Below are 24195 nucleotides of genomic sequence, written 5' to 3'. Positions count from 1 at the left end.
CTGTTTCAGTGTTCCTAATGGTAAGTTTGAGGACTAGGACAGTTTTATAAATTAGCAAGTAAAGACCAAATAATCAATATTATGAGAAAGTATAACATTAATTAATATTAAAATGAAAATAGATCGTAAGACTTTGTAGAAGTAAGAAAGAAATGAAAACTGTAACAGAAGCAAATGTGAGTCCCATTAGAGCTTAAAAGGAGAATTTATGACAAGGAATAAGGAAATGGCTCATGTCAATATTTTGTGTTGGCCTTCATAGTTGACAACTGAAAACACCTGAGAATTGAGTTAGTGTGGAGTTAAGGCAAGTGAGAGAGGGAAGGCATTGCCGTGTCTTGTTCTGACTATTTTTGAGATGAGCTACATCTGTGAGTGGGCTGAAATAAATACGGGGCTTTGTTGAGAAGGGCGAACAGAACAGCAATAAGGTAAGATTCCATTCATCCCCCCCCCCCCCCCCAAACCCGGCCAAGTGTGCTAGTCGTTAAAGGGGCAGAGATGGCAGTGAGTGGAGTGACATGTTCCTCCTGTCAGATGTGGGAGATGAGGGAGCAGTTGAGTTTCCTTGGTGACTATGTCTGAATGAAATTTGTCAGGCTACAGCTCCTCTCAAAGCGCATGGATTAGTTGGAGTGGCAGTAGGAAGCATTGAGGAGTAGTATTGAGGAGTATATAGGAAGCAGAGATTCTACACGTGTATTAAGGCCAAAAGAGTAATTAGGCAGAGAATAGGACTCCTTAAAGGTCAAGGCCATCTGTGTACGGAACGACAACGACAATGAGACCTAAATGAATATTTTGTTTTAGTATTTACCATCTTGAAAGACATGGGAGTTCGGGAACTTGGGTAAATAAAAAATAATGATGATGATGTCTTCAAGAGAGTACACATTTCAGCAGAGGAGGTGCTGGAGGTCTTAAAATGCATAAAGGTAGACAAATCCCCAAGACCTGATCAATTAGATGGAAAAGGATCGACTAGGCCTCAAAGTTGAAGCTCTAAATTGGAGGAAGGCTAATTTTGACGGTATCCGGCAAGAACTCTCAAGCTGATTTGAGATAGATGTTCGCAGGTAGAGGGATGGCTGGAAAATGGAAAGCCTTCAGAAATGAGATAATGAGAGTCCAGAGATAGTATATTCCATTTGGGTGAAAGGAAAGGCTGGTAGTTCTAGGGAAAGCTGGATGACTAAAGAAATCGAGGGTTTGGTTAAGAAAAAGGGGGAAGCATATGCCAGGTATAGACAGGATAGATCGAGTGAATCCTTAGAAAAGTAAAAAGTCAGTAGGAGTATACTTAAGAGGGAAATCAGGAGGGCAAAAAGGGGACATGAGATAGCTTTGGCAAATAGGGTTAAGGAGAATCCAAAAGGTTTTTACAAATACATTAAGGACAAAAAGGTAACTAGGGAGAAATAAAGTTCCTCAAAGATCAGCAAGGTGGCTTTTGTGTGGAGCTGCAGGAAATGGGGGACATACAAAACACGTATTTTGCATCAGTGTTTACTGTGGAAAAGGACATGGAAGATATAGAATGTAGGGAAATAGATAGTGACATCTTGAAAAATGTCCATATTACAGAGGAGGAAGTGCTGGATATCTTGAAACGCATAAAAGTGGATTAATCCCCAGGACCTGATCAGGTGTACCTATTACTCTGTGGGAAGCTAGGGAAGTGATTGCTGGGCCTCTTGCTGAGATATTGGTATCATTGATAGTCACTGATGACTTGCCAGAAGACTGGAAGTTAGCTAACATGGTGCCAGTATTTAAGAAAGGTGGTAAGGACAAGCCAGATGTCGGTGGTGGGCAAGTTCTTGGAGGGGATCCTAGGAGGGATAGGATGTACATGTATTTGGAAAGGCAAGGACTGATTAGGAATAGTCAATATGGCTTTGTGCATGAGAAATCGTGTCTTGATTTGAGTTTTTTGAAGAAGTAACAAAGAGGATTGCTGAGGGCAGAATGGTGGACGTGACCTATGGGAGACTGGTTAGCAAGGTTACATTTCATGGAATACAGGGAGAACTCACCATTTGGATACAGAACTGGCTCAAAGGTAGAAAACAGAGGGTGGTGATGGAGGGATGTTTTTCAGACTGGAGGCCTGTGACCAGTGGAGTACTACAAGGCTTGGTGCTGCATCCACTACTTTTTGTCATTTATATAAATGATTTTGATATGAACGTGGAAGGTATAGGTAGTAAGTTGGCAGATGACACCAAAATTGGAGGTGTAGTGGACAACGAAGAAGGTTACCTCCGATTACAACAGGATCTTGATCAGATGAGCAAATGGGCTGACGAGTGGCAAATGGAGTTTAATTTAGATAAATTTTGGAAAGGCAAATCAGGGCAGTACTTAAACACTTAATAGTAAGGTCCTCATGAGTGTTGTTGTCCAAAGAGACCTTGGAGTGCAGGTTCATAGCTCCTTGAAAGTGGAGTCACAGGTAGATAGGACAGTGAAGAAGGTGTTCGGTATGCTTTCCTTTTATTGGTCAGAGTATTGAGTACAGGAGTTGGGAGGTTTGCAGCTATACAGGACATTGGTTAGGCCACCTTTGGAATATTGCGTACAATTTTGGTCTCCTTCCTATCGGAACGATGTTGTGAAACTTGAAAGGGTTCAGAAAAGATTGACAAGGATGTTGTCAGGGTTGGAGGATTTGAGCCATAGGGACAGATATTCCCTGTTTTCCCTGGAGCGTCGGAGGCTGAGGGGTGACCTTTATAGAGGTTTGTAACATTATGAGGGACATGGATAAGGTAAATAGACAAAGCCTCTTCACTGGGATGGGGAAATCCAGAAGTAGGTTTAGGGTGAGAAGGGAACTATATAAAAGAGACCTAAGGGGCAACTTGTTCATGCAGAGGTTGGTGCGTGTGTGGAGTGGGCTGCCGGAGGAAGTGGTGTCGGCTAGTATAATTGCAATATTTAAAAGGCAAGTGATTAGGAAAGGTTTGGGGGGGGATATAGGCCATATGCTGGCAGGTGGGACTAGATTGGGATGGGATATCTGGGCCGCGTGGACGAGTGGGACCAAAGGGTCTGTTGCCGTGCTGTACGTTTCTTATGACTCTAAGTGTATCCCAGGACATTGAGAAGCAAGAGAAGAAATTATGGGGCCCCTGGCTGAGATATTTGTATCATTGACAGCCCTGTCTGAATTGCTGGAAATCTGGAGATTGCCTAATGATTTTCCATTATGGTCGGTTCTGATATAATGCGATAGATCCATTCTCGTGTTATAAGAATCGTGCAATAGCTGCGCCATTTAAACTAATGTGGCTGGTATTGTGTTATAGCCAATACAGGTATGAAAATTTCACATTCTCCAAATAACAGTCTAAATTCTTCAATTGCGTTAAAGTTATTTCACGTTGAAGAAACGCGTTATAGCAGAACCGACTGTATTTAAGAAAGGCTGCGAGGAAAAACCATGGATCTATAGAGTGGTGAGCCTGACATCACCAGTAGATGAATACTGAGCTTTGTTGAGGAGGGCAAACAGCAGTAAGGTAAGGTCTTTTTTTTTTCTCCCGTAATTGGTAATATAATGGACAACGAAGAAGGTTATCTAAGAGTTCAATGGCATCTTCATCAGTCTGGCCAGTGGCTGAGGAATGGCAGATGGAGCTAAGCGCAGATAAATTTGGGATGTTGCGTTTTTGTAAGACAACCAGGGCAGGACTTTATACAATTAATGGTTGGGCCCTGGAGAGTGTTGTCAATCAGGGGAACTTAGGGGGTGTAGATACATAGTTCTTTGAATGTGGTGTCACCGGTAGACAGACAGGGTGGTGAAGAAGGCATTTGACATGCTTGCCTTCATTGGTCAGATCATTGAGTACAGGAGTTGGGACATCATGGTATGAGTATACATGACACTTTTGGAATTCTGCTTACAATTCTGGTTGCTGTGTTCTAGGATGGATGCTATTATAGTGGAAAGGTGCAAATAAAAATTTACAAGAATGCTACCGAGACTGTGGGCTTGAGTTATAAGGAGAGGCTGGGACTTTTTTCCTTGGAGTGTAGGAAGCTGAAGGGTGACCTTTATAGCCTTATAAGCTGGAAAGTAAGTGTCTTGTAATGACAATGAATCCAAATCCATTGTTGATTATTGGAAAAACCCATCAGTTTCACTAATGTCCTTTCGGGAAGGAAACTGCCATCTTTACCTGGTCTGGCCGACATGTGATTCCAGTTCCACAACAATGTGATTTACTTTTATCTACCCTCTTGGTAATTAGAGATGGGCAATAAATGCTGGCCTAGCCAGTGGTGCCCTCATCCTGTGAATGAACTTTCAAAGGAAAAATCAGGGGGCATACTCTTGTCCCGTTTCTTTATCAGTCGAAACAAACACTCAGACACAGTATGGCTCTACCTTCTTCACCTTTTTTCCAAGCGATGGAGAGAAAGCGATCACCCATGTACACAAGGATATGAGTTCTCCGTCTTCTCTCAAACAGTAGATTCTTAAGGAATTATATAGTCACTTACAGGAAGTGGCATGAAAATAAGGCAACATTTATATGGATTGGGTGACCGTTACAATCAGCAAGCATCAACAGTAAAGAATTAGGCATCTGGCATTACACAATAGATGTTCTTCACCTTGTTAAACCACTACCCTTTCCTCCAGCACCTCGTTGTTTACTGCAAGTTCTTATCTGGTTAAAGTCATGGTGGCTGAGCCTTTGTCTCAGAACACTAAACTTAACTCTTTTCCCCTACCTGTTCATACCTTATACATATTCTCATTCCCTCCTTTATCATTTCATGATAACCATTGGCACTACCAGCTTTCAGAAGACTCAGCCCATATTTAAGCAAGTTATTGATACACAACATACAGTGATTATAACAACAATTATTACTAGTCCATGCAATAGACAGGAGCTGCAGGATCCTCCCACGTGGAAAAATGTGTTCACCAGTAAAGTTCTTAGTGACTACTCCACTCCCTCCAAGTCGAGTAGAAACGAGCCAGTTATCCAAAATCTCCTTCAGTAAAGTCCAACCAGAAAACAAAATCCAGTCTGTCCTTCTACATCACGCCACGGAGAAATCGGAATTCTTTGATAAGGGCAGTTAAATACTTAACAAAACTGACGAGACTTCCATCCTTGTGGACATGCTTCAGATGGAGGATACCAGTGCATCTGAGTGTGAAGTGCTGCAGCTACAGCAGCAGGCTAGGTGAATGCAGCACTCTTTGCTGCTTCTGCTCTCGCTCTGCTGTCAAATGTAACAAAGCCAACTTGCTGCTTTGATTTTAGCTTGATCAGTGAACCTTCAGATCCCTTAACTGATTGAAAGACAAGATAAAGCTCATGTGGTTTAATGTCCAGAGGAAGGCCACTGACACTAAGCATACGGACCTCCTCTTCACCATTGTTAGCTTCTTCACTTTGCGTGCTCATGACTGAGGAACTGATTGAATCCGTTGGATCAGTTGGCGGAGGGGCAGCTGGTGGTCCAAAGGCGTGCTTGATCTGTAAATGGAGAAACTCTTGAAATGATGTTAGCTGCTGAAAATATCTCCACATTTCCTCTCATTCCTTCCTTGCTAAGGTGGGTATCAGAATAAAGACAGTCACAAATTTCACTACACTAAATTGTGTCTGCCTATTTCGACATTTTCTTGAAGTCTGTTACTCTGGTCATATTTATGACATTATCAAGTTTTATACAATCCATAAAGTTCTAAATTGTACTGCCTAAACAATTCGGTCAATTATAAACAACAATTAGTGGTCCTTACATCAAACCCTCTGGGTACCTCATTTTAGGTTATTCAAAAATTATTTCCCTTTAACAAATTAATACTTGGTGAATTGGACTCACCATATAAATGTAGTAGCTACAAGAGCAGGTAAGAGCTGAGGAATAATGCAGAGAGGAACTCTCCTCCTCACTCCCCAAAGCCTATGCATCATCTGTTTACAAGGCACAAGTCATGAATGTGATGGAATATTGCCCACCTGCTTGATTTGCAGATCCAATAACAGTCAAGAAGCATACTCCTCAGGACAAAGCAGCCTGCTTGTTTGGCACCATACCCACAAACATATTCTCTCTCCACCACTGACACTCAGTACACACTGCTGCTACTGTCCACAAGCTGCGCATCAAAAATTCACCAAAGATCCTTTGACAGCATCTTCCAAACCTGCAACCACTTCCTTTGAGAAGGACAAGGGTAGTAGATACATGGGAATACCACCACATGCAAGTTCCCCTCCAAGCCAGTCACTGCCACCTTGGAAATATATCACTGTTCCTTTTATTGTTGTTAGGTCAAAGTTCTCTCTTAGGGCCATTGTGGGTACATTTGATTGCAGTGGTTCAAGAAAGAAGTTGACCGCCAGCTTCTCAAAGGCAACTAAGAATGTGCAATAAATGCTGGCCCCCAAGTGACGTCCACATCTTATGAGTGAATTTAAAAAACAAATTTGTTGAAGTTTTTAATATTGAACTCATCAGGACAATTTGCAAGAAATGCCAGTGTAAAGGGAAACAACATTCATACTGCACGAAAGAAGAGGGCTGAATGGTTGGCCAAGTGAGCTTTAGGTACAGATATGTTGACATACAGATAGTACAAGTGACTGATGACTCTTAATGGTTTATGCTGAACAATTGAGCTGAGAAGCTGTGTTATAATCAGAAACTACAATAAGCAGTTGAGCTTTAATTTTGGGGATAGTTGAGGTGCTTTCTTTTTATTTTCTCTCATATGATTGATATCGTGTTTCATTCGAGGCCAGTAAGTAAACTAAGTTGAGTTACATAAAATACACATAACAGAAATAACCATTTAGCCCAATTTTCGCTGCTGGTGTGTATTGGTCACCTAAGTTTTCTCCTATATATTCTTCAAATCCATTCTGTATTTCGAGAAGATAGCTTCCCATGTTATAAGAATTTGTTATGAGGAAGTTAAGTTTTTGTTTCAAAGGTTCAGAGCAAGTTGATTACTTCTCATGGGCCACATTAATGTAAAATAGCTTAAAAATCTATCTAAGATATGTCAGATTGTTTGTGGTTGTACAGATCATTGGTTAGGCCACTTTTGGAATACTGCATTCAATTTTGGTCTCCCAGATATAGGAAAGATGTTGTTTTACAAGGATGTTGCCAGAGTTGAAGGGTTTGAGCGAAAGTTAGAGGCTATTTTCCCTGGAGTGTTGGAAGCTGAGGGGTGATCTTATAGCAGTTTATGAAATCATGAGGAGCATGGACAGAGTGAATAACCAAGGTTTTCTCCCCAGGGTAGGGAGGTCCAAAACTAGAGAGCATAGGTTTAAGGTGAAAGAGAAAACCTTGGGGCAACTTTTTCATGCAGAGAGTGGTGCATATTTGGAATGAGCTGCCAGAGGAAGTGGTGGAGGCTGGTACAATTACAACATGTAAAGGTATCTGGATGAGTATATGAATAAGAAGGGTTTAGAGGGATATGGGCCAAGTGCAGGTAAATGAGATTTGATTAATTTAGGATATCTGATTGAAATGGATGAGTTGGACCAAAGGATCTGTTTCTGTGCTTTACATCTATATGACTCTATACCTAGTGGCTTATGAGGTAAATAAAGCATCTGGGTCTGTTTCCTAAAGTGTATTTTCCTAGAGCAGGACACCAGCCTGTCACCAAAAGCTGTAGGTTGGGGGCACTACTCTACATTAAACATAACTGACGAGGAGATTCTCCCACTTCCATTATCAACTATAAATGTATTGGAAGGATTTACAGGTCAATAATCAACTTATTTGGCCATATTTTGAATGCAGAATTGTTATGGTGCAGAAGGAAGCCATTTGGACAACACTGGGTGCACTGATGAATATTATGATTTGGTGCCATTCTCCTGCCATTTTGCCATGATCTTCCACATTTTGTATTCATACAATCATCTAACACCCTATTTAATGCCTCATTTCAACCTATCTCTGCCATACTTGCAGACTAATTACTCTGTGGAAAAAAAATTTTCAATATCACATTTGCTTCTTTTGCAAATGATTTTTTTTATCTTATACTTTCTCCTTCTTAATTCTTTTATGGAAAGGGACCGTTTCTCTCTACCTATTCTACCCTTCCCTCCTCATGCAAAGGTGTGTAAAAGGCAAATGTAAAGGCATTGTATCTGAATATGTACAGCATTAGCAATAAAGTGAACAGACTAACAGTGCAAATAGTTGTACATGGGTTTGATGTAATTGTGATTACCAAGACATGGCTGCCTGGTGACCAAGGTTAGGAGCTAAATATTCAAGACTATTCAGTCTTTCGGAAGATCAGGCCTAAAGGTAAAGGAGGTGGGTAGCATTGTTACTAAAGGACGAAATCAGTGCAACGAGAAGAATGTTGACACAGAAACCTAGATTTAGAAATGGTTTTGGTGGAACTAAAAATCATCAAGGAATGAAAAACATTGGGAATTATCTATTGATCTTCAAACAATAGAGGGAACATAGAGCTCAACATTAAGTGGAAACTTCGAGAAGCCTCCAACTAAGGTAACTGTTAATAATCATGGATGATTTTAATCATCATGTGGCTGGGCAAACTAAATTAGCAATAATATTGTGGCAGATGAATTCCTGGATTGTGTGCAATATCTTTTTAAGAACAGTACTTCAATGAACCAACTCGTAATAGACTATCCTAGATTTGGCATTGTGCAATGAGAAGGCATTAATTAATTAATCCTGTTGTGAAGGGTTCCTTAGGGAAGAGGGACCAAAACATTTGAATCTTCATTGAGTCAGAAAGTGAAGTTGCCCAATTTAAAACTCTTAAATCCAATCATAGGAAACTACAAAGGTATGAGGGTGAGTTGGTTATGGTTGATTGGGTAACTTCATTGTCATGGCTTTCAATCGGTGGCTAACATTTAAAGGACAAATGCATACATTGCGGCAGTTATATATTGCTTGCTTATGCAAAAACACAACAGGAAAAGTAGCCCAACTATGGTTAACAAAAGAAATTAAGGATTGTATTCAGTCCAAAGCAGAGTCATATAAAATTGCTAAAAATTTAGGTGGCCTGGGATTGGGTGCAAATTAGAATTCAGTAAAGAAGAACCAAACAATTTAAGACATAAAACATGTAAATTGTTAAGGAACATAAAAGTGAACTGTGATAGATAAGTATGTTTTTAAAAAAAGACAAATGCAGGTCCCGTACAGTCTGGAACAGTATAATTGATAACATTGAGCAAAAAAAATGATAAAACAATTAAACAACTATTTTAGTTCTGTCTTTCTGAATGAAATAATGGTCTCATGATAAGGAGGATTTAAAGGCAAATAGAATCAATACAAAGGTGGTGCTGGAGAAATTAATAGTACTTAAAACTGATAAACCTCCAGAACTTTAGAACCTGCATCACAGAGTACTGGAAATAGTGGTCGTCAAAAAGACGGAGGGAAAAATAGGGAATTACAGGGCCTGATTATCTTAACATACATAGTAGGGAAAATTCTAGAATCTTTTTTAAAGTGTGATAACAGGGCACTTTGAATACTTTAAAGGGATTAGACAAAGCATGGATTTCTGGAGGAAAATCATGTTTGACAAACCTATTGAGGTTTTTGAGGATGAAATTAATAGAACTGAAAAGGAAAAAACAATGAATGCAGTGTATTTGGATTTTCTGAAAGCCTTTAATAAAATCCAATTTAAGAGATTAATTTAATGCGATTTTGGAGAGGATTTGTAGCTCGGGTTGTACGTTTGCTCGCTGAACTGGTAGATTTGTTCTCAGACATTTTGTTACCATGCTAGATAACATCATCAGTGAGCCTCCAATGAAACACTGGTGCTCTGCCCCACTTGTTATTTGTGTCTTGCTCTGTGGTGAGTGATATCTCTTCCAGTTCTGTTTCTGAGAGGTTGGCAAATGGGGTCCGATTTGATGTAATGGAGTTCCAGTTTGAATGCCAGGCCTTTAGGAGTTCAGTGTGTGTCTTTGTTTAGCCCTGTCCTGGGGTGGATGCATTGTCCCAGTCGAACTGGGGACCCTCTTGTTCTGTGTGTATGGATACCAATGAAAGTTGGTCATGTCGTTTGGTGGCTAGTTTCCTGCCCGTTTGTCCAATGTAATGTTTGTTGCAGTCCTTGCATGGTATTTTGTATATGGCGTTCATTCTGCTGGTTGTTGGTACGTGGTCCTTTAATCAGGAACTGTTTGTGTGATGTAAGGTTTGTGGGCTACAATGATGCCAAGGGAGTAGTCTGGTCATCATCTCCAAGATATCTTTGACGTATGGCAGGGTGGCTAGAGTCTCTGACTTCCTGTTTAGGTCTATTGTGCAGGAATCGGTGGACTGTGCTTTTTGGGTACCCGTTGTTTCTGAATATGTTGTATAGGTGTTTTTCTTCAGCTTCTCATAGTACCTGGGTGCTGCAGTGTGTTATGGATCATTTAAATAATGTCCTTATGCAGCTTCATTTGTGCGTGTTGGGATGATTGCTTCTATAGTTGAATATCTGGTCAATGTGTGTGGTTTTCCTGTAAACGCTGATCTGCAGCTCTCCATTTGGCTTTTCACTGTACTGTGAGATCCGGCAAGGCGAGTCTGTTGTTGTTCTTTTCCCCTTTGGTGAACTTTATAAGTAAGGATGTTGTTTGTGTGTTTGTAGATTTCTTCTAATTTGTTGTGTTTCATGATGACTAAGATGTCATTGACATATTGGATCCAAAGCTTTGGCTGGATCGCAGGAAGGGCTGTTCATTCTAACTTCTGCATAACTGCTTCTGCTAAGAGTCCTGATATTGGTGATTCCATAGGCATCCCGTTGATTTGTTTGTAGAACTTGTCGTTGAAGGTGAAGTGGGTAGTGAGACACAAGTCTACTATTTTAAGGATGCTGTCCTTGCTGATGGAGTTGGTGCTGAGAGGTGTTTGTGTCCTTTGTCCATCGAGCAATGAGGCCAGTGTTTTATTAACTAAGGTAATTTTTATTCATGTGAATAGGGCTGTCACGTTGAAGGAAACCATGAACGTGTCCTCTACTGTGGTGTCTTTCTTAAGGAATTTCTGGGTGGAGTGGATGGAGTGGGTTGAGTCTTCAGCTAGGTTTTTCAGTTTACATTGCAGTTCCTTTTGCTAGTCTGTATGTTGGTGTACTGGGAAGTGAGACTATGGGTCTGAGGTGGGCCCCTTGTTTGTGTACCTTCGGTAATCTGTTGAAACAGGGTGTGTTGGATCCTTAAGATTTCATTCTTTTGGAGGTCTGCCTTGTTAATTTCACCTGTATTGTGTAGTTTTCTCAGGGATTATTGTAATACAGTTTTATAGCTGTGGAGTCGGGTCCATCGCCACCTGTTGGTAGGTATTGGTACCTGCGAATAGTGTGTTTGGTTTTTCAACATATTGTGCTCTAGTCAGGATGACAGTCATGCGCCCTTTGTCTGCTAGTAGGATTACGATATTTCTGTTTTTTTCTGAGACCTTCAGAGTTTTCCTTTCCAGTGTCGTAGAGTCATAGAGATGTACAGCATGGAAACAGATCCTTCGGTCCAACTTGTCCATGCCGACCAGATATCCCAACCCAATCTAGTTTCATGTGCTAGTATCCAGCCTATATCCCTCCAAACCCTTCCTATGCATATACATGTCCAGATACCTTTTATATGTTGCAATTGTTTGAGCCTCCACCACTTGCTCTGGCAGCTCATTCCATCCACGTATAACCCTCTGCGTGGAAAAAGTTCCCCTTGGTTCTCTTTTATATCTTGTCCCTCTCACCCTAAACCTATGCCCTCTAGTTCTGGACTCCCCCACCCCAGGGAGCAGACTTTGTCTATTTATCCTATCCATGCCCCTCATGATTTTATAAACCTTTATAAGTTCACCCCACAGCTCCAGGGAAAACAGCCCCAGCGTATTCAACCTCTTCCTGGATCTCAAATCCTCCAACCCTGGCAACATCCTTGTAAATCATTTCTGAACCTTTCCAAGTTTCACAGCATCCTTCTGGTAGGAAGGAGATCAGAATTGCATGTAATATTCCAGAAGTGGCCTAATCAATGTCCTGTGCAGCCACAACATGACCTCCCAACTCCTGTATTTAATACTCTGACCAATAAAGGAAAGCATACCAAATGCCTTCACTATCCTATCCACCTGCGACTCTACTTTCAAGGAGCTATGAATCTGCACTCCAAGGTGTCTTTGTTCAGCAACACTTCCTAGGACCTTACCATTAAGTGTTTTGTTCCTGCTAAAATTTGCTGCCCCAAAATGCAACACTTCGCATTTATCTAAATTAAACTCCATCTGCCATTCCTCAGTCCATTGGCTCATCTGATCAAGATCCCATTGTAGTCTGAGGTATCCTTCTTCGCTGTCCACTACACCTGTAATTTTGGTGTCATCTGCAAACTTACTAACTATACCTGTTATGCTTACATCCCAATCATTTATATAAATGATGAAAAGTAGTGGACCCAGCGCCGATGCTTGTGGCACTCTATTGGTCACAGGCCTGCAGTCTGAAAAACAACCCTCCACCACCACCACCCTGTGTCTTCTGCCTTTGAGCCAGTTCTGTATCCAAATGGCTAATTCTCCCTGTATTCCATGAAATGTAACTTTGCTAACCAGTCTCTCATGGGGGAACCTTGTCAAAGTCTTATTGAAGTCTATATCGATCACGTCTACCGCTCTGCCCTCATTAATCCTCTTTGTTACTTCAAAAAGATCAATCAAGTTTGTGAGATACGATTTCCCATGCACAAAACCATGGTGACTATCCCTAATCAGTCCTTGCCTTTCCAAATACATGTACATCATGTACATCAGGATTCCCTCCAAGAACTTGCCCACCACCAACATCAGCGTCTCTGGTCTATAGTTCCCTGACTTTTCCTTACCACCGTCCTTTAACAGTGGCACCACATTAGCCAACCTCCAGTCTTCTGGCACCTCACCTGTGACGGCTGATGATACAAATGTGTTGAGGGTGTTCTCTTCTTTCTTTCTGCTTAATGTTGGTGCTACTGTCTTCCTTCGATTCAGCCCAAGCTTTGGGTCTGCTCTGTGGATGACATCTTTGTCATCAACAAACACAACAAATTAGAAGAAACCCACATACGCATAAACAACATCCTTACTGATGTAAAGTTCACCAAAGTGGAAGAGAATAACAGCAGACTCCCCTTCCTGGACGTCATAGTAGAATGAAAAGCCAGTGGAGAGCTGCAGACCAGCATCTACAGGAAAGCCACACACACTGACCAGATACTCAACAGCAGGAGCAGTCATCCCAACATGCGCAAATGGACCTGCATCAGGACGTTATTTAGGATCCACAACACACTGCAGCACCCAGGAAGTATGAGAAGCCGAAGAAAAACACTTATACGGATTCAGGAACAACAGGTACCCAATTAGCGCAGCCCTCTTGATTCCTGCACAACAGACCTAAACAGGAAGACACAACATGCCCAGAGACTATCTCCACACTGCCATATATAAGACAACTCAGAGATGATGACCAGACTACTCCGACCTCTAGGCACCATGGTAGCCCACAAACCTACCACCACAATGAACCAGCTCCTGATTAATTTAAAGGACCCTGTAACAACAACCAGCAAAACAAACGCCATATACAACATACCCTGCAAGGACTACAACAAACATTAGTTTGGACAAACGGACAAAAAAACTAGCCACCAGTATACATGAGCACCAATTAGCCACTAAAGACATGACCAGCTTCCACTGGTATCCACACACACACACACACACACACACACACACCCACACACACACACAGGCGAAGAGGGACACTAATTCTACTGGGACAATACATCTATTCTGGGACCGACTAAAGAAAGACACTCATGGCAATTCCTAGAGACCTGGCATTCAAACTGGAATTCCATTAACAACCAGATAGATTTGGACCTCATTTACTGATGTCTCAGAAACCGAGCCAGAAGTGATATCGCCCACCACACCTTTAGATACATTAAATAGAAAGCGGGACGGCACATAGTGCTTTGTTGGAGGCACAACGATGATGTAACCTAGCATGATGATGAAATGTCTGAGAACATGCTCAGAGAGCAAACATACAACCAGATTAAATTAATGAACATGGGTTTGGGGTAATATATTTGCAAGGATTAAGAATTGACTATCAGACAAGAAACAGTTGGAAGAAATGGGTCTTTTCTAGAATAGAAGTCGAAAACTAATGGGGTACCACAGGATTCAGTGCTTGGGCTACAGATATTTGCATTCATATCAACAATCTTGATTTGTGAATCAAATGCAATATTTCCAAGTTTGTTGCCCACAATGCTAGGTGGGATTGTGAGTGGTGAAGAGGATGTAATGAGGCTTCAATGCAACTTGGATAAGCTGAGCGAAATGGACAAATACATGTCAGATGCTGGTATAATGTGGATAAGTGTGAAGTTATCCAATTTGACAGGAAAATGAAATGGCAGATTGTTATATAACAGTGATAGACTGAGAATTATCAACTTACGATAGAAACTAGGTGGCTTTGTACACCAGTCACTGAAATCAAGCTTTAAGTGTATCAAGGAGTTGAGAAGGCAAATGGTTTGTTGGCCTTCATTGCAAAAGTGATTGAATGGAGGATCAAGGATACCTTACTGTAGTTGTACAGAGCTGAAATAAGGCTCCAACTGGAGTACTGTATGCAATTTTGGTCCTCTTAACTAAGAATGGATATACTTGCCAAAAGAGGGCTGCAGTGAAGGTTGAGCAGACTAATTCTTGGGATGGTAAGATTGTCATGGAGATAAGATTGAATTGGCTATGCCTGAATTCAGTGGAGTCCTGGGAATATCATGATATTTATAAAATGCTTATAAGGCTGAGCGGGAACTTCTAGTACAAGAGATCAAAGTCTTTGGATATGAGGTAGACCATTTAGGACTGAGATGAGAAATTTAGTTAGAGGGTGAAGAGTCTACCAGATTTTGGAGGCCAAGTCATTGAATAGGTTTAAGAAGACAATAGACTTCTGCAAATTAAATCATCAAGAGGTATGGGGAGCAGGCAGGAGGGTGAGACTTGGATCGGGTAACAGCCATGATCATTTGAATCAGGGAGCAGGCTTGATGGGCTGAATAACCTGTTCCAGTGTTCAATATTTCTGTCAGGTATCCTCTTCTTCTCTTTGACAATCTATCTTCACTACTGCAATTTCTCACCCCTAGATCCATTGGTGTAAAACGTTTGAACTGCCGTGCCACCTTTAGTGATTTATGAATGTATACATCTAGATTTCTCTGTTCCTGCACACCCTTCAGGAGTGAATACTTTTGTTTTGTGCTGAATCTCTGAGTTCTTTCTACCTAAATGTATCACCTCACGTTTTTCAGTGTTGAACTTCATCATCTGCCACCTATCTGCCAACTGCAGCAACTTGTCAGTGTCATTTCACGTTTACACAGTCCTCCTCCTCCTCACAATTTAGTGGTTCCAGGTTTCATATCATTTATGAAAAATGTCCCCACAATATCGAGATCTAGATGGTTAACATATATTTGGAAAAGCAAGCATCCGAAAACTATCCCCTGGGAAACTCTACTATGAATGTTTCTCCACTTCAAAATATCAGTTGGTCGTTGTGCTTTGTTTCCTATCCCTCAACCAGTTTTTTTTAATCCCAGTTGCTATTGCCCCTTTTAATTTCATGAGCTATAACTTTTCTTAGTCTGTTATGTGGCACTATTATTGAACACCTGTTCGGAGTCCACAGACACCACATCGACAGCATTGCCCTCATTGGCGCTCTCTGTTATGTCTCTCAAAACTCCAAGTTAGTTAAATGCAGTTTCTGCTCAAGAAATTTATACTGACTTTTCCTAATTAACCCACCTTTTTTCATGTTACTATTAATTCTACCCTGAATAATTGTTTTAAGAAATTTCCCCGCCTCTAAAGTTAAACTGATTAGTCTACAATTGCTAGGCTTATCATGCAGTCTTTCTCTGAATGCAGGTGTGACATTTGCAGTTCTCTAGCAGTACCCCAGGAATACTGAAAAATTGCAGGCATCTTTAATTTTTGCTTTCACTTTCTTCAATATGAATGGATGCACCTTGTGTAGCTTTCGTGCTTTACCAAATTTAAGTACAAACAGCACATTCAATATGTTAAGATGAAGTTATCAATTTTAAACTGTCCTAATGACTAAATGTCCTTCTCTGTCACACTGACTTGGGCAGTATCACTTTCCTTATAAGAATGACGCATTGTATTAATTTAACACCTCAGCCATGTGTAAATACACTTTTTCATCTCAAATCATACTGTACTCCTTTTTCCTGCATATGTGCCTGCAGATGACTTTGATATTTCACTTTGCTTGCTAACAGTCTTTTTGAATCTATCTTTCCTACTTTTATTTACATTTTCACTTCCCTTTTGAACCTTCTGTACTCAGATTGGTTCTTATTGTATTTTCTACCTGGCACCTGTCATTAGCACACTTTTTTTTCTTTCGATCTTAATTTCTACCCCTTTTCAAGCAGGGAGCTCTGGCTGTTTGTCCCACCTTTGTTTCAACCATGCCTGAACCATCTCTTTGAAGGTAATTCATTTGTTAGCTAAAGATGTTTCCCCCTTGGTTCCAGTGCATCCAACCCCATTTAAAGTCAGCAGTCTTCCAGTGAATTACTTTAATTTGGATTGACCTATCCCACTCTCATCCTGCACTGGATGATGCTGTGCTTACTATGCCTGAAGTGCTGCTCCCACTGACACCTGCTGTATTTGGCCCACCTTGTTCCCAAGAATTTGGTCTAGCGTGCCTTCTTTATTGTATTATACTGAACAAGTACTGCTGTAGAAAATTCTCATGACCACAATTTAGGAATGTTTGTCCCTTTGTGCTCTTTACACTACCACTACCTCAGTCTGTATTTGGGTAAGTAAAGCTCATCGTTGCAGTTACTGTATGTTATTTCCACCTTTCTATAATATTCTTGCAAATAAGTTCCTCTGCACCCTTCCCACTAATTGGTGGTCTATTGACTATGCTGGCATTATGATTGCGCCCTTCTTGCCCCTTTGTTCCTGCCAAATCAACTCTGTCTGTGAATACTCTGAGAAATCCTTTTTTCTGCGACACTCCTGAATCAAAAATAAATCATGCCTCTTTTTTCTTTTCCTATCTCTTCCCCACTATATATGGTGTGTAGAATTTATTTTTGTAAATATATTTATGAAGAAAAATGATTTTAAATTTTTTACAAAGTTACAAAATCACAACAAAACATTATAATAACCTTTTACTACTCTACTCCACAAACCATTGAGGAAAGAAGAAAAAATCTACAAAAAGTACGACAAATAACTAAAAGAAAACTAAATTAAACCAAGTTAAACCAAAGTAAATTAAATTACGTTCATTTAAATTACCGCACTCAGTGCAATCCCACTAAAGCTCCCCACCACCAGGAGCATCAGTAGGTATATCCATATTTGTTCAGGATTCTTCCTCCCAGTGGCCCCCGGGCTGCCAGACTTAACCCTCATGACTACATAAGGCCCTGACCAGCTTAGCCGACAAGTCTGCAGCTATGTAGTTCAGAAAGGGCTGCCATGCTCTATAAAACAGTTCCATTTTCTGGTGCTCACACCTGCAAGGAAATCCGGGGGATGTGCTCCACAACTAATCAATGCCACCCTGAGAATCCTGGGGGATTCTCCGACACTCAGCTCACCAGAATGCCCTTCCTTACAGAATAAAAGAATACTAAACAGTTTCCTCCAAAGAAGGGAGACCAGGCAAACCCAAAACGAGGAACACCGGATCCACCCCAACCTCAGTTCCCAAGACCCCTTGCAAAACACGCTCAATGGCATCCCAATACCTACAAAGCTTGTGGCATGACCACAAGCAATGAGCAAGAGTGCTAACATCTGTTTTACATTTGGGGATGCTCCTGAACCAAACCTTGCAAGCTGCTCAGTGCCAAATGAGCTCCGGGTTACCCTCAATCGCCCAGCCTGTGGGCCACTACAAATCAAAAATCCTCCTTATGCTCTACCAAACATCCTCCCATACCTCTGACGAGACCCCTCCCACCCCAAACCCCCGAATCCAGATTCCACATAACCGCCCAATGTTTCTCGAAACGCCACTTTCCCAACAAATGACAGAGGGTGCTGACTGAGAGAGCACCCAAAGACTGAAGCACACTCCCCTTTATACCTGACCCATCAATGTACTTCCCCTCTGTACAAAGTCTCCAACCTGAAGGATATGAAAGAGGTTCCTCCTACATAGCCCATACCTCTGACTCAGCTGCTCGAAAGACATCATGACCCCCTCCCCCCGGTCAAACAAATGTCCCAAACAGGAGACTCCCCTAGATTCCCAGAGCCCAAAGCCAGAGTCCATCAATCCCGTCTGGAATCTCAATGCTCCTACTATGGGAGTGAAAGGGGGAGTTCCTTGTAGGTTGTCCTCACCTAATTGCATCATTGTCCATGCTTTAACCTTGCCAAGGGCAATCTGATTTTTTCAGTGGTCCACAACAGTTCCCATCCCGTCCATGAGCAACAAATTGACGAGGGGGCATTTTGCCTGGGAGGCCTTATTGTCCAACCAGATTAACCGTGGGTCCTGGCAAGTCCAGTCAGCGATATAAGAAAGTAAGGAACTTAATTTATGTTATCCAAAATCTGGGAAGGCCAAGATCCTCCAAGTGCCTAAGGTCCTGTCTTATCTAGTGACTGCACAAAATTAGCTTTATATAATTTATCAAAGGCCAGTGGGGAATATGTAAACCCAGACCTATCCTTACTTGAGTCATGTCCCTGTTTAAGTATTATAATTCTGCACTTGAAACTTATCTCTCTTATTGACTATACTCTGTGAATTCATATACATTTAGAGTTATAGAGTCATAGAGATGTACAGTACAGCAACAGACCCTTCGGTCCCACTCTTCCATGCCGACCAGATTTAATTTTGTTTTCCTTTCTTGTGCGCCATGGTATTACTCGCTTATGTATTTTCTGATTCCCACAGCCCTGCCAAGTTAGTTTAAATTCCCCCCAACAGCACAAGCAAAGCACGCTGCCAGAGTTCAGTCCCAGGCTAGGTTCAGGTGCAACTTGTCTGGCCTGTACAGGTATGATTGTTTCCAATGCCCCAAGAATCCGAAGCCCTCCCTCTTGTACTAACTTTCCAGCTACATATACACTGATCTGTTTTATCCTCTGTTTATCTTTACTCACTTGCATGGTTGCTGGGGTAATAATTTGGGGTACGGCTTACTAATTTTGTATCCAGCTGCCTAAATTCTGACTGCAGGACCACATAGCCAGTCTGATCAATTTCATGGACACCAGCGTGGATCATGACCGCTGGCTGTGCACTCTCTTCTTTCTGCCCAGCTTCTTTTGGAGTACTTTGTGGTCACCCATTCCCTGCACACCCCTACCCGCTTGAGTGACCATCTTTCTGGGTGTACTACTTTACATAGTTCTGCGCCTGATGGATGCACCATCGAGATTCCAGCTGTTGATGAAGCACCAAAATCTGTAGTTAGTGACATGTGCTTGTCTAGATCACGTGAACTGTCCACAGCTTACCACACGCCACAGGTTGGGCATTCTACGTAATTGTGCTGCCATGTCATACTTGTATACTATTTGCTATAAAATTAAAATGTTCTTGCTGTTATTTGTTTGTTTCTTCAAAGTCTCCCGATTGTCACCAGTCCTTAACAGTGACTGCTCGGGAAGGAATCCCTCCTCCACCTCAAGCAAGCTTAATTTGTTGCATTGGACTTTATTTAAAGCACCTCTTTCCCCTTGTCTATCGTGTGCCTTTCATGACCATCAAAACCTGAACTGGGACTCAAACCTAGAGTTTCTGGCTCAGAGAGAGAGATGCTTTGCACTGTACCCCAAGAACTTTACCTTTTTATAAACTGTAATTATGTCATGTTAGATAACAGGGCAGAGTGCTGGCTTCCCAGATACATCTAAACAGTACAAGAAAGTATCAGTTTTCCAGAGAAACAAAAACAGAAATTGCTGGTGAAATTGGCAGCATCTGTGAGGAGAAAGCAGAATTAACATGTAATTCAGTTCTGATGAAGAGTCACTGGACTTAAATTATTAACTCTGTTTTCTTCCCATGGGTGCTGCTGGAGCCACTGAGCTTTGCCAGCGTTTTGTTTTTGTTTCAGATTTCCAGCATCCACAGTTCTTTATTTTATTTAGCTTTCCAGAATATGTGGACTGATACACTTGTATGTAATAATTCTAGAATGCCATTTTTAACTCTATGTAGCAAGTGATTAATATACTATTCAGCATTGAACCTGAAATTAAGTATATTTAAAGTGGCCAACAATTTTTCAAATTCGACATAGAAAATTTCACATTCCAGATCAAAATATTTTTCAATCTATCAAAATACTTTTGTTTTAAAGCTTGTGGAGCAACACTGATTGAACATTGCCTGATGAAATTTGGATTCTCGAGTAACACAAAAGTAGGCGAAGATTTTGATTTGTCTAAAGGTAAGTTTGTAGGAGCAATGAAATATCTCCTTTTTTTAAATTTTGCTTGTTTTTGTAGTGCTATTCAAACTATTTTTATAAAGTGTATTTTATCATTTAAGTTCATGACTGGTTTTTAAAATTAATTACACATTATAGTAAAAATTGTAATCACTTGATTAATAAAAGCAAAATTCTTTTTTTTAAAAAATTGCACATATTTTCTCTCTGCTTCATTTTTCATGTTAAATTCTTCTTTGATCATATTAGGTTTAATTTTTTATTTCTAGATGGAGTGAAACTTTTGGCTGCTCTACACTCGGCTGAGGATTTTATGGAGATGACGGCTAACTTTAAAGGACAGGTAGTCATGTGGAATCATTTCCTTGGTGTTACTAAATTGCCTTCTTTTCTGCAAGTTATTTTCCATTCTGTAATTGGATATCTCTGTCTCAGATACCATTGTGGTCTAGTGTCTGCTTTGCTCATCGCTAATTTTGGATATAGCTAGGAAAAGTAATGTAAAAATTTGTAGTTGATTTTAAAATATGTGGGAAAATACTTCTTGGTTAAAATAATATTATGGTAGTGAATAGGTTCTGAATGGAAATGGGCTTAATGTTTTGGAAAAGCTCAGTGATTTTGAGGCAGAGTGCAAGCTCCCAGAACATTTCAGGCTGCACATCAGGTTAACAAAATGAGAAGTGAATAAATTCTAGGTTTTAGTATGCAATTTACAAGCTAACAGCAATGATGAACCAAATTAAATATTAATAAGGTGCCACTTATTGTACCAAATGTAGTATTGAGGATTTTCGAGAGATTAAAATACAGGCTCACTAACATGCTTCTTGAATAATGCTGAAAAAAGACTTTTTGTCAAAGCCTTTCATTTTGCACTCATCGAGACAATTTGCAAGAGTACCAGTCCAAAGAAAAATAAAGTTACATTTATATTATGTGAGAGGAGAGTGATTACTGGTTGCCAAACAGACTGTGGTGGACGTTTTGCTGTCGAAATGCACCCATTGATGCTGATTGACATGTAACCGCCAGACTTGGTTCACATTTAAACCAGGAGATTGACTCTAATTAGCTAGGACAGTATACTAAGAAATGAATCAGCAAATGGCTGTCATTTATTTTGTTGAGATGGAACAGATGCAGTGCATGTACTTTTTTTTTTCTGCCTTCAAAGGACAGGGGTTAATATATCTAGCTTCCAATATGTGTACGTGCACAATGCAATGATCCTGAGTGACAATAATAAATTGGTTGTCAGTACAATTCTTTGCAGATGGGATTATTCAGCAAATGTTGCCCAAATACAGATTCACAATTATTCTTGAATGCTATGTTGTAAGTTACGTCAATTTTCCTGCTCTCTGCTGCCTGACCAGCTGTGCTTTTCCTGCATCACAAACCCCACTCTGGTCTCCAGCATCTGCGGTCCTCACTTTTTCTCCTGGTTGGATTTAGTCAGTACCTTGCTTGTAGTGAACAATTAAAGGGCCACACTGTTTGATATGATCTGCCAGTTTTTGAGATATATGGCCTGTGTAATTGGCATTACACTGCTACTGAAATTCATGCAGCACAGAGTGTAACTTTGTAGCAATATCGTGTTAGTCCATTTGTGATTTTATGACAGCAGAGTGAAACAGCGAGTTTCATCTGTTGGTTAAATTATAATGTGAGGTACAGTGGGCAGTTTTCAAGGCCAAGAGTTGCTGCCTGAAGAACTTTAATGAATCTATGCCATATACAGTGGGAAACTACATGCATGAGGTAGCCATTATCTTGTAAGGTGGCTTTGATGCCTCTTATTTCAGCATCACTAATGCTGCAGTTGAGTTAAGTTTCAATGATACTATGTTTGCCAAAATAGATAATGTGGGCGTGGGAACCCTAGGCTCACTCTTGCAAATATCTTTGTTGGATTCCATGAGAAAAGTGTGTTTGATGGAATGATACCTGCACTCCTATCTCTTGCATATTTCATGGGCTCCATCCTAAAGCATGTTTGAAATGGAGCAATCAAATGAGCTACCTTTTATTTGATCTCTTACATGAGAAATCAGCCAGGGGTTCTCCAGTACTGTCAAACCTACTTTCACTGGTCAGTGTATATGTTAGGTTCCTACAGTTCCACATGCTACGAGATTGACCTTACCAGAAATCTCTCAAATATGGTGCGAGCCATTTGTTCACCATGCAAACTTGATGCTGAGGTGTCTCTTGTGTCTCTACTACATAGTAGCAGTTAAAACTTACAAAGTGGTATGAATAATTAACCAGCTTTTTCTGGCATTGCTTTCTGTAGTTAATTTTTGAGAGTTGGGATGTGATTGTCTTTCAAAAAAAAACTGCCTATGCTAGAAATATGAAATGAAAACAGTCATTGCTGGAAATCCAGTCTAGCACCATTCATGGAAAGTGATAGTATTAACATTTCAAGTTTGTGATATTATCAGAATTAGGATCAGTTAGACATTTTAATAGTTTTTGAGTGGAAGGAGAAGTATGCTGCAAAAACGAAAAGGCTGCATTATGTTGGACAGGAGACATTAAATGACAAAATGTTTCACGGTGCAAGGCCAAAGCAGATGGAAGAAGTAAAACAAAAGATGGACTAAATTTGCCCAATACCTAAGCATGTGGGTAATGGTGAGTCTGTTGGGGAAAATATGGTAAGATCAGAAAAGTGACATTGTTGACAGAGGAAAATAAAGCCTGATTCGTTTTTACAACCAGGTTTGGAAAGGTGAGGTGAGAATTTCACTGGTGAGTGGTGAAAAACCTATTTGCACAATTTTACATCTTACCATGACTCAAATGTCCATCATTTATATATGTTTTCCTATTCTCCCACACATCGGAAAGAAACTAGATGGTGTCAGTTCCTGGCACCAGAATTATGTGGGGTCCCTGACGCACATCTCCACATGTTGTTCTGACCTTGATCTTGGACACCAGTCCTTAACGCCTCAGGTTTGGTTCCATGAGCAGTGAGCACTGCATCCCCTTGTCCATGAGGCATGGCATCAAACAAATACTGGCCTTATCACATCATTATGGCCTATCTTATTCACTTAGAATACAGCCCTCCACTTCAGTGTTGCATTTTGGAATGCAGTGAATGTTTTCATTGTAATCCTTCTGCCATGCCACTGGTATGTTGGGGGCAAACATCCACTTCAGAGCGCATTTCTGAGGGAGAGGCTCCACGTATTTGTGATATGGTGCCATTCAAAGGGCAATAGAATTAAACAGACACCTGTGCAGTACAGATTTATATTAGGGCAATGATGTGCAACATCCATCAAGAGGCAGCCCCCTGGCTGCCTTGTTAGGGACCTTTATATCTCAATGCTTGGAAGACAATGTCTTTGTATGTGCAGAGACTGCTGAAAAATCATATTAGCAAGGTGATACTTTGTTTCTAATATTACCCATATAGGCTGTTTGGATTGTGCTGAGTAGATCCCGGTGCAAAAGCTATTGTCATCCTTGTGGCCGCTGCGGTAAGGGCTGTGACTGTATGACTCTGTGAATGGATGAGAAGTGCATGCATCTGAAAGCTCAGGATCACCATCAACCTCCAGCAGCCCCTTCCCACTAGTGCAGTGCTTCCATCTACTGGTGTCCTGATGATGTG

The 24195-nt window shown here is 40.8% G+C and overlaps 1 protein-coding gene across 1 annotated transcript in view; it reads left to right on the top strand.

Moving 5' to 3' along the window:
• The window catches only part of LOC140476223 (ribosome quality control complex subunit NEMF-like), a 132666-nt gene that overhangs the window by 24961 nt on the left and 83510 nt on the right, over positions 1 to 24195 (top strand). Inside the window, exons 7-8 of the mRNA XM_072568478.1 lie at positions 20469 to 20558; positions 20828 to 20901. Of these exons, the coding sequence (XP_072424579.1) occupies positions 20469 to 20558; positions 20828 to 20901 (164 nt within the window). The remainder of the gene's footprint in view (positions 1 to 20468; positions 20559 to 20827; positions 20902 to 24195) is intronic.

The sequence above is a fragment of the Chiloscyllium punctatum genome, chromosome 4 (assembly GCF_047496795.1).
Source record: "Chiloscyllium punctatum isolate Juve2018m chromosome 4, sChiPun1.3, whole genome shotgun sequence".
Classification (NCBI taxonomy): domain Eukaryota; kingdom Metazoa; phylum Chordata; class Chondrichthyes; order Orectolobiformes; family Hemiscylliidae; genus Chiloscyllium; species Chiloscyllium punctatum.
The sequence above is the reverse complement of the archived record's forward strand: the minus strand, read 5'-3'. Positions and strand labels throughout refer to the sequence as shown.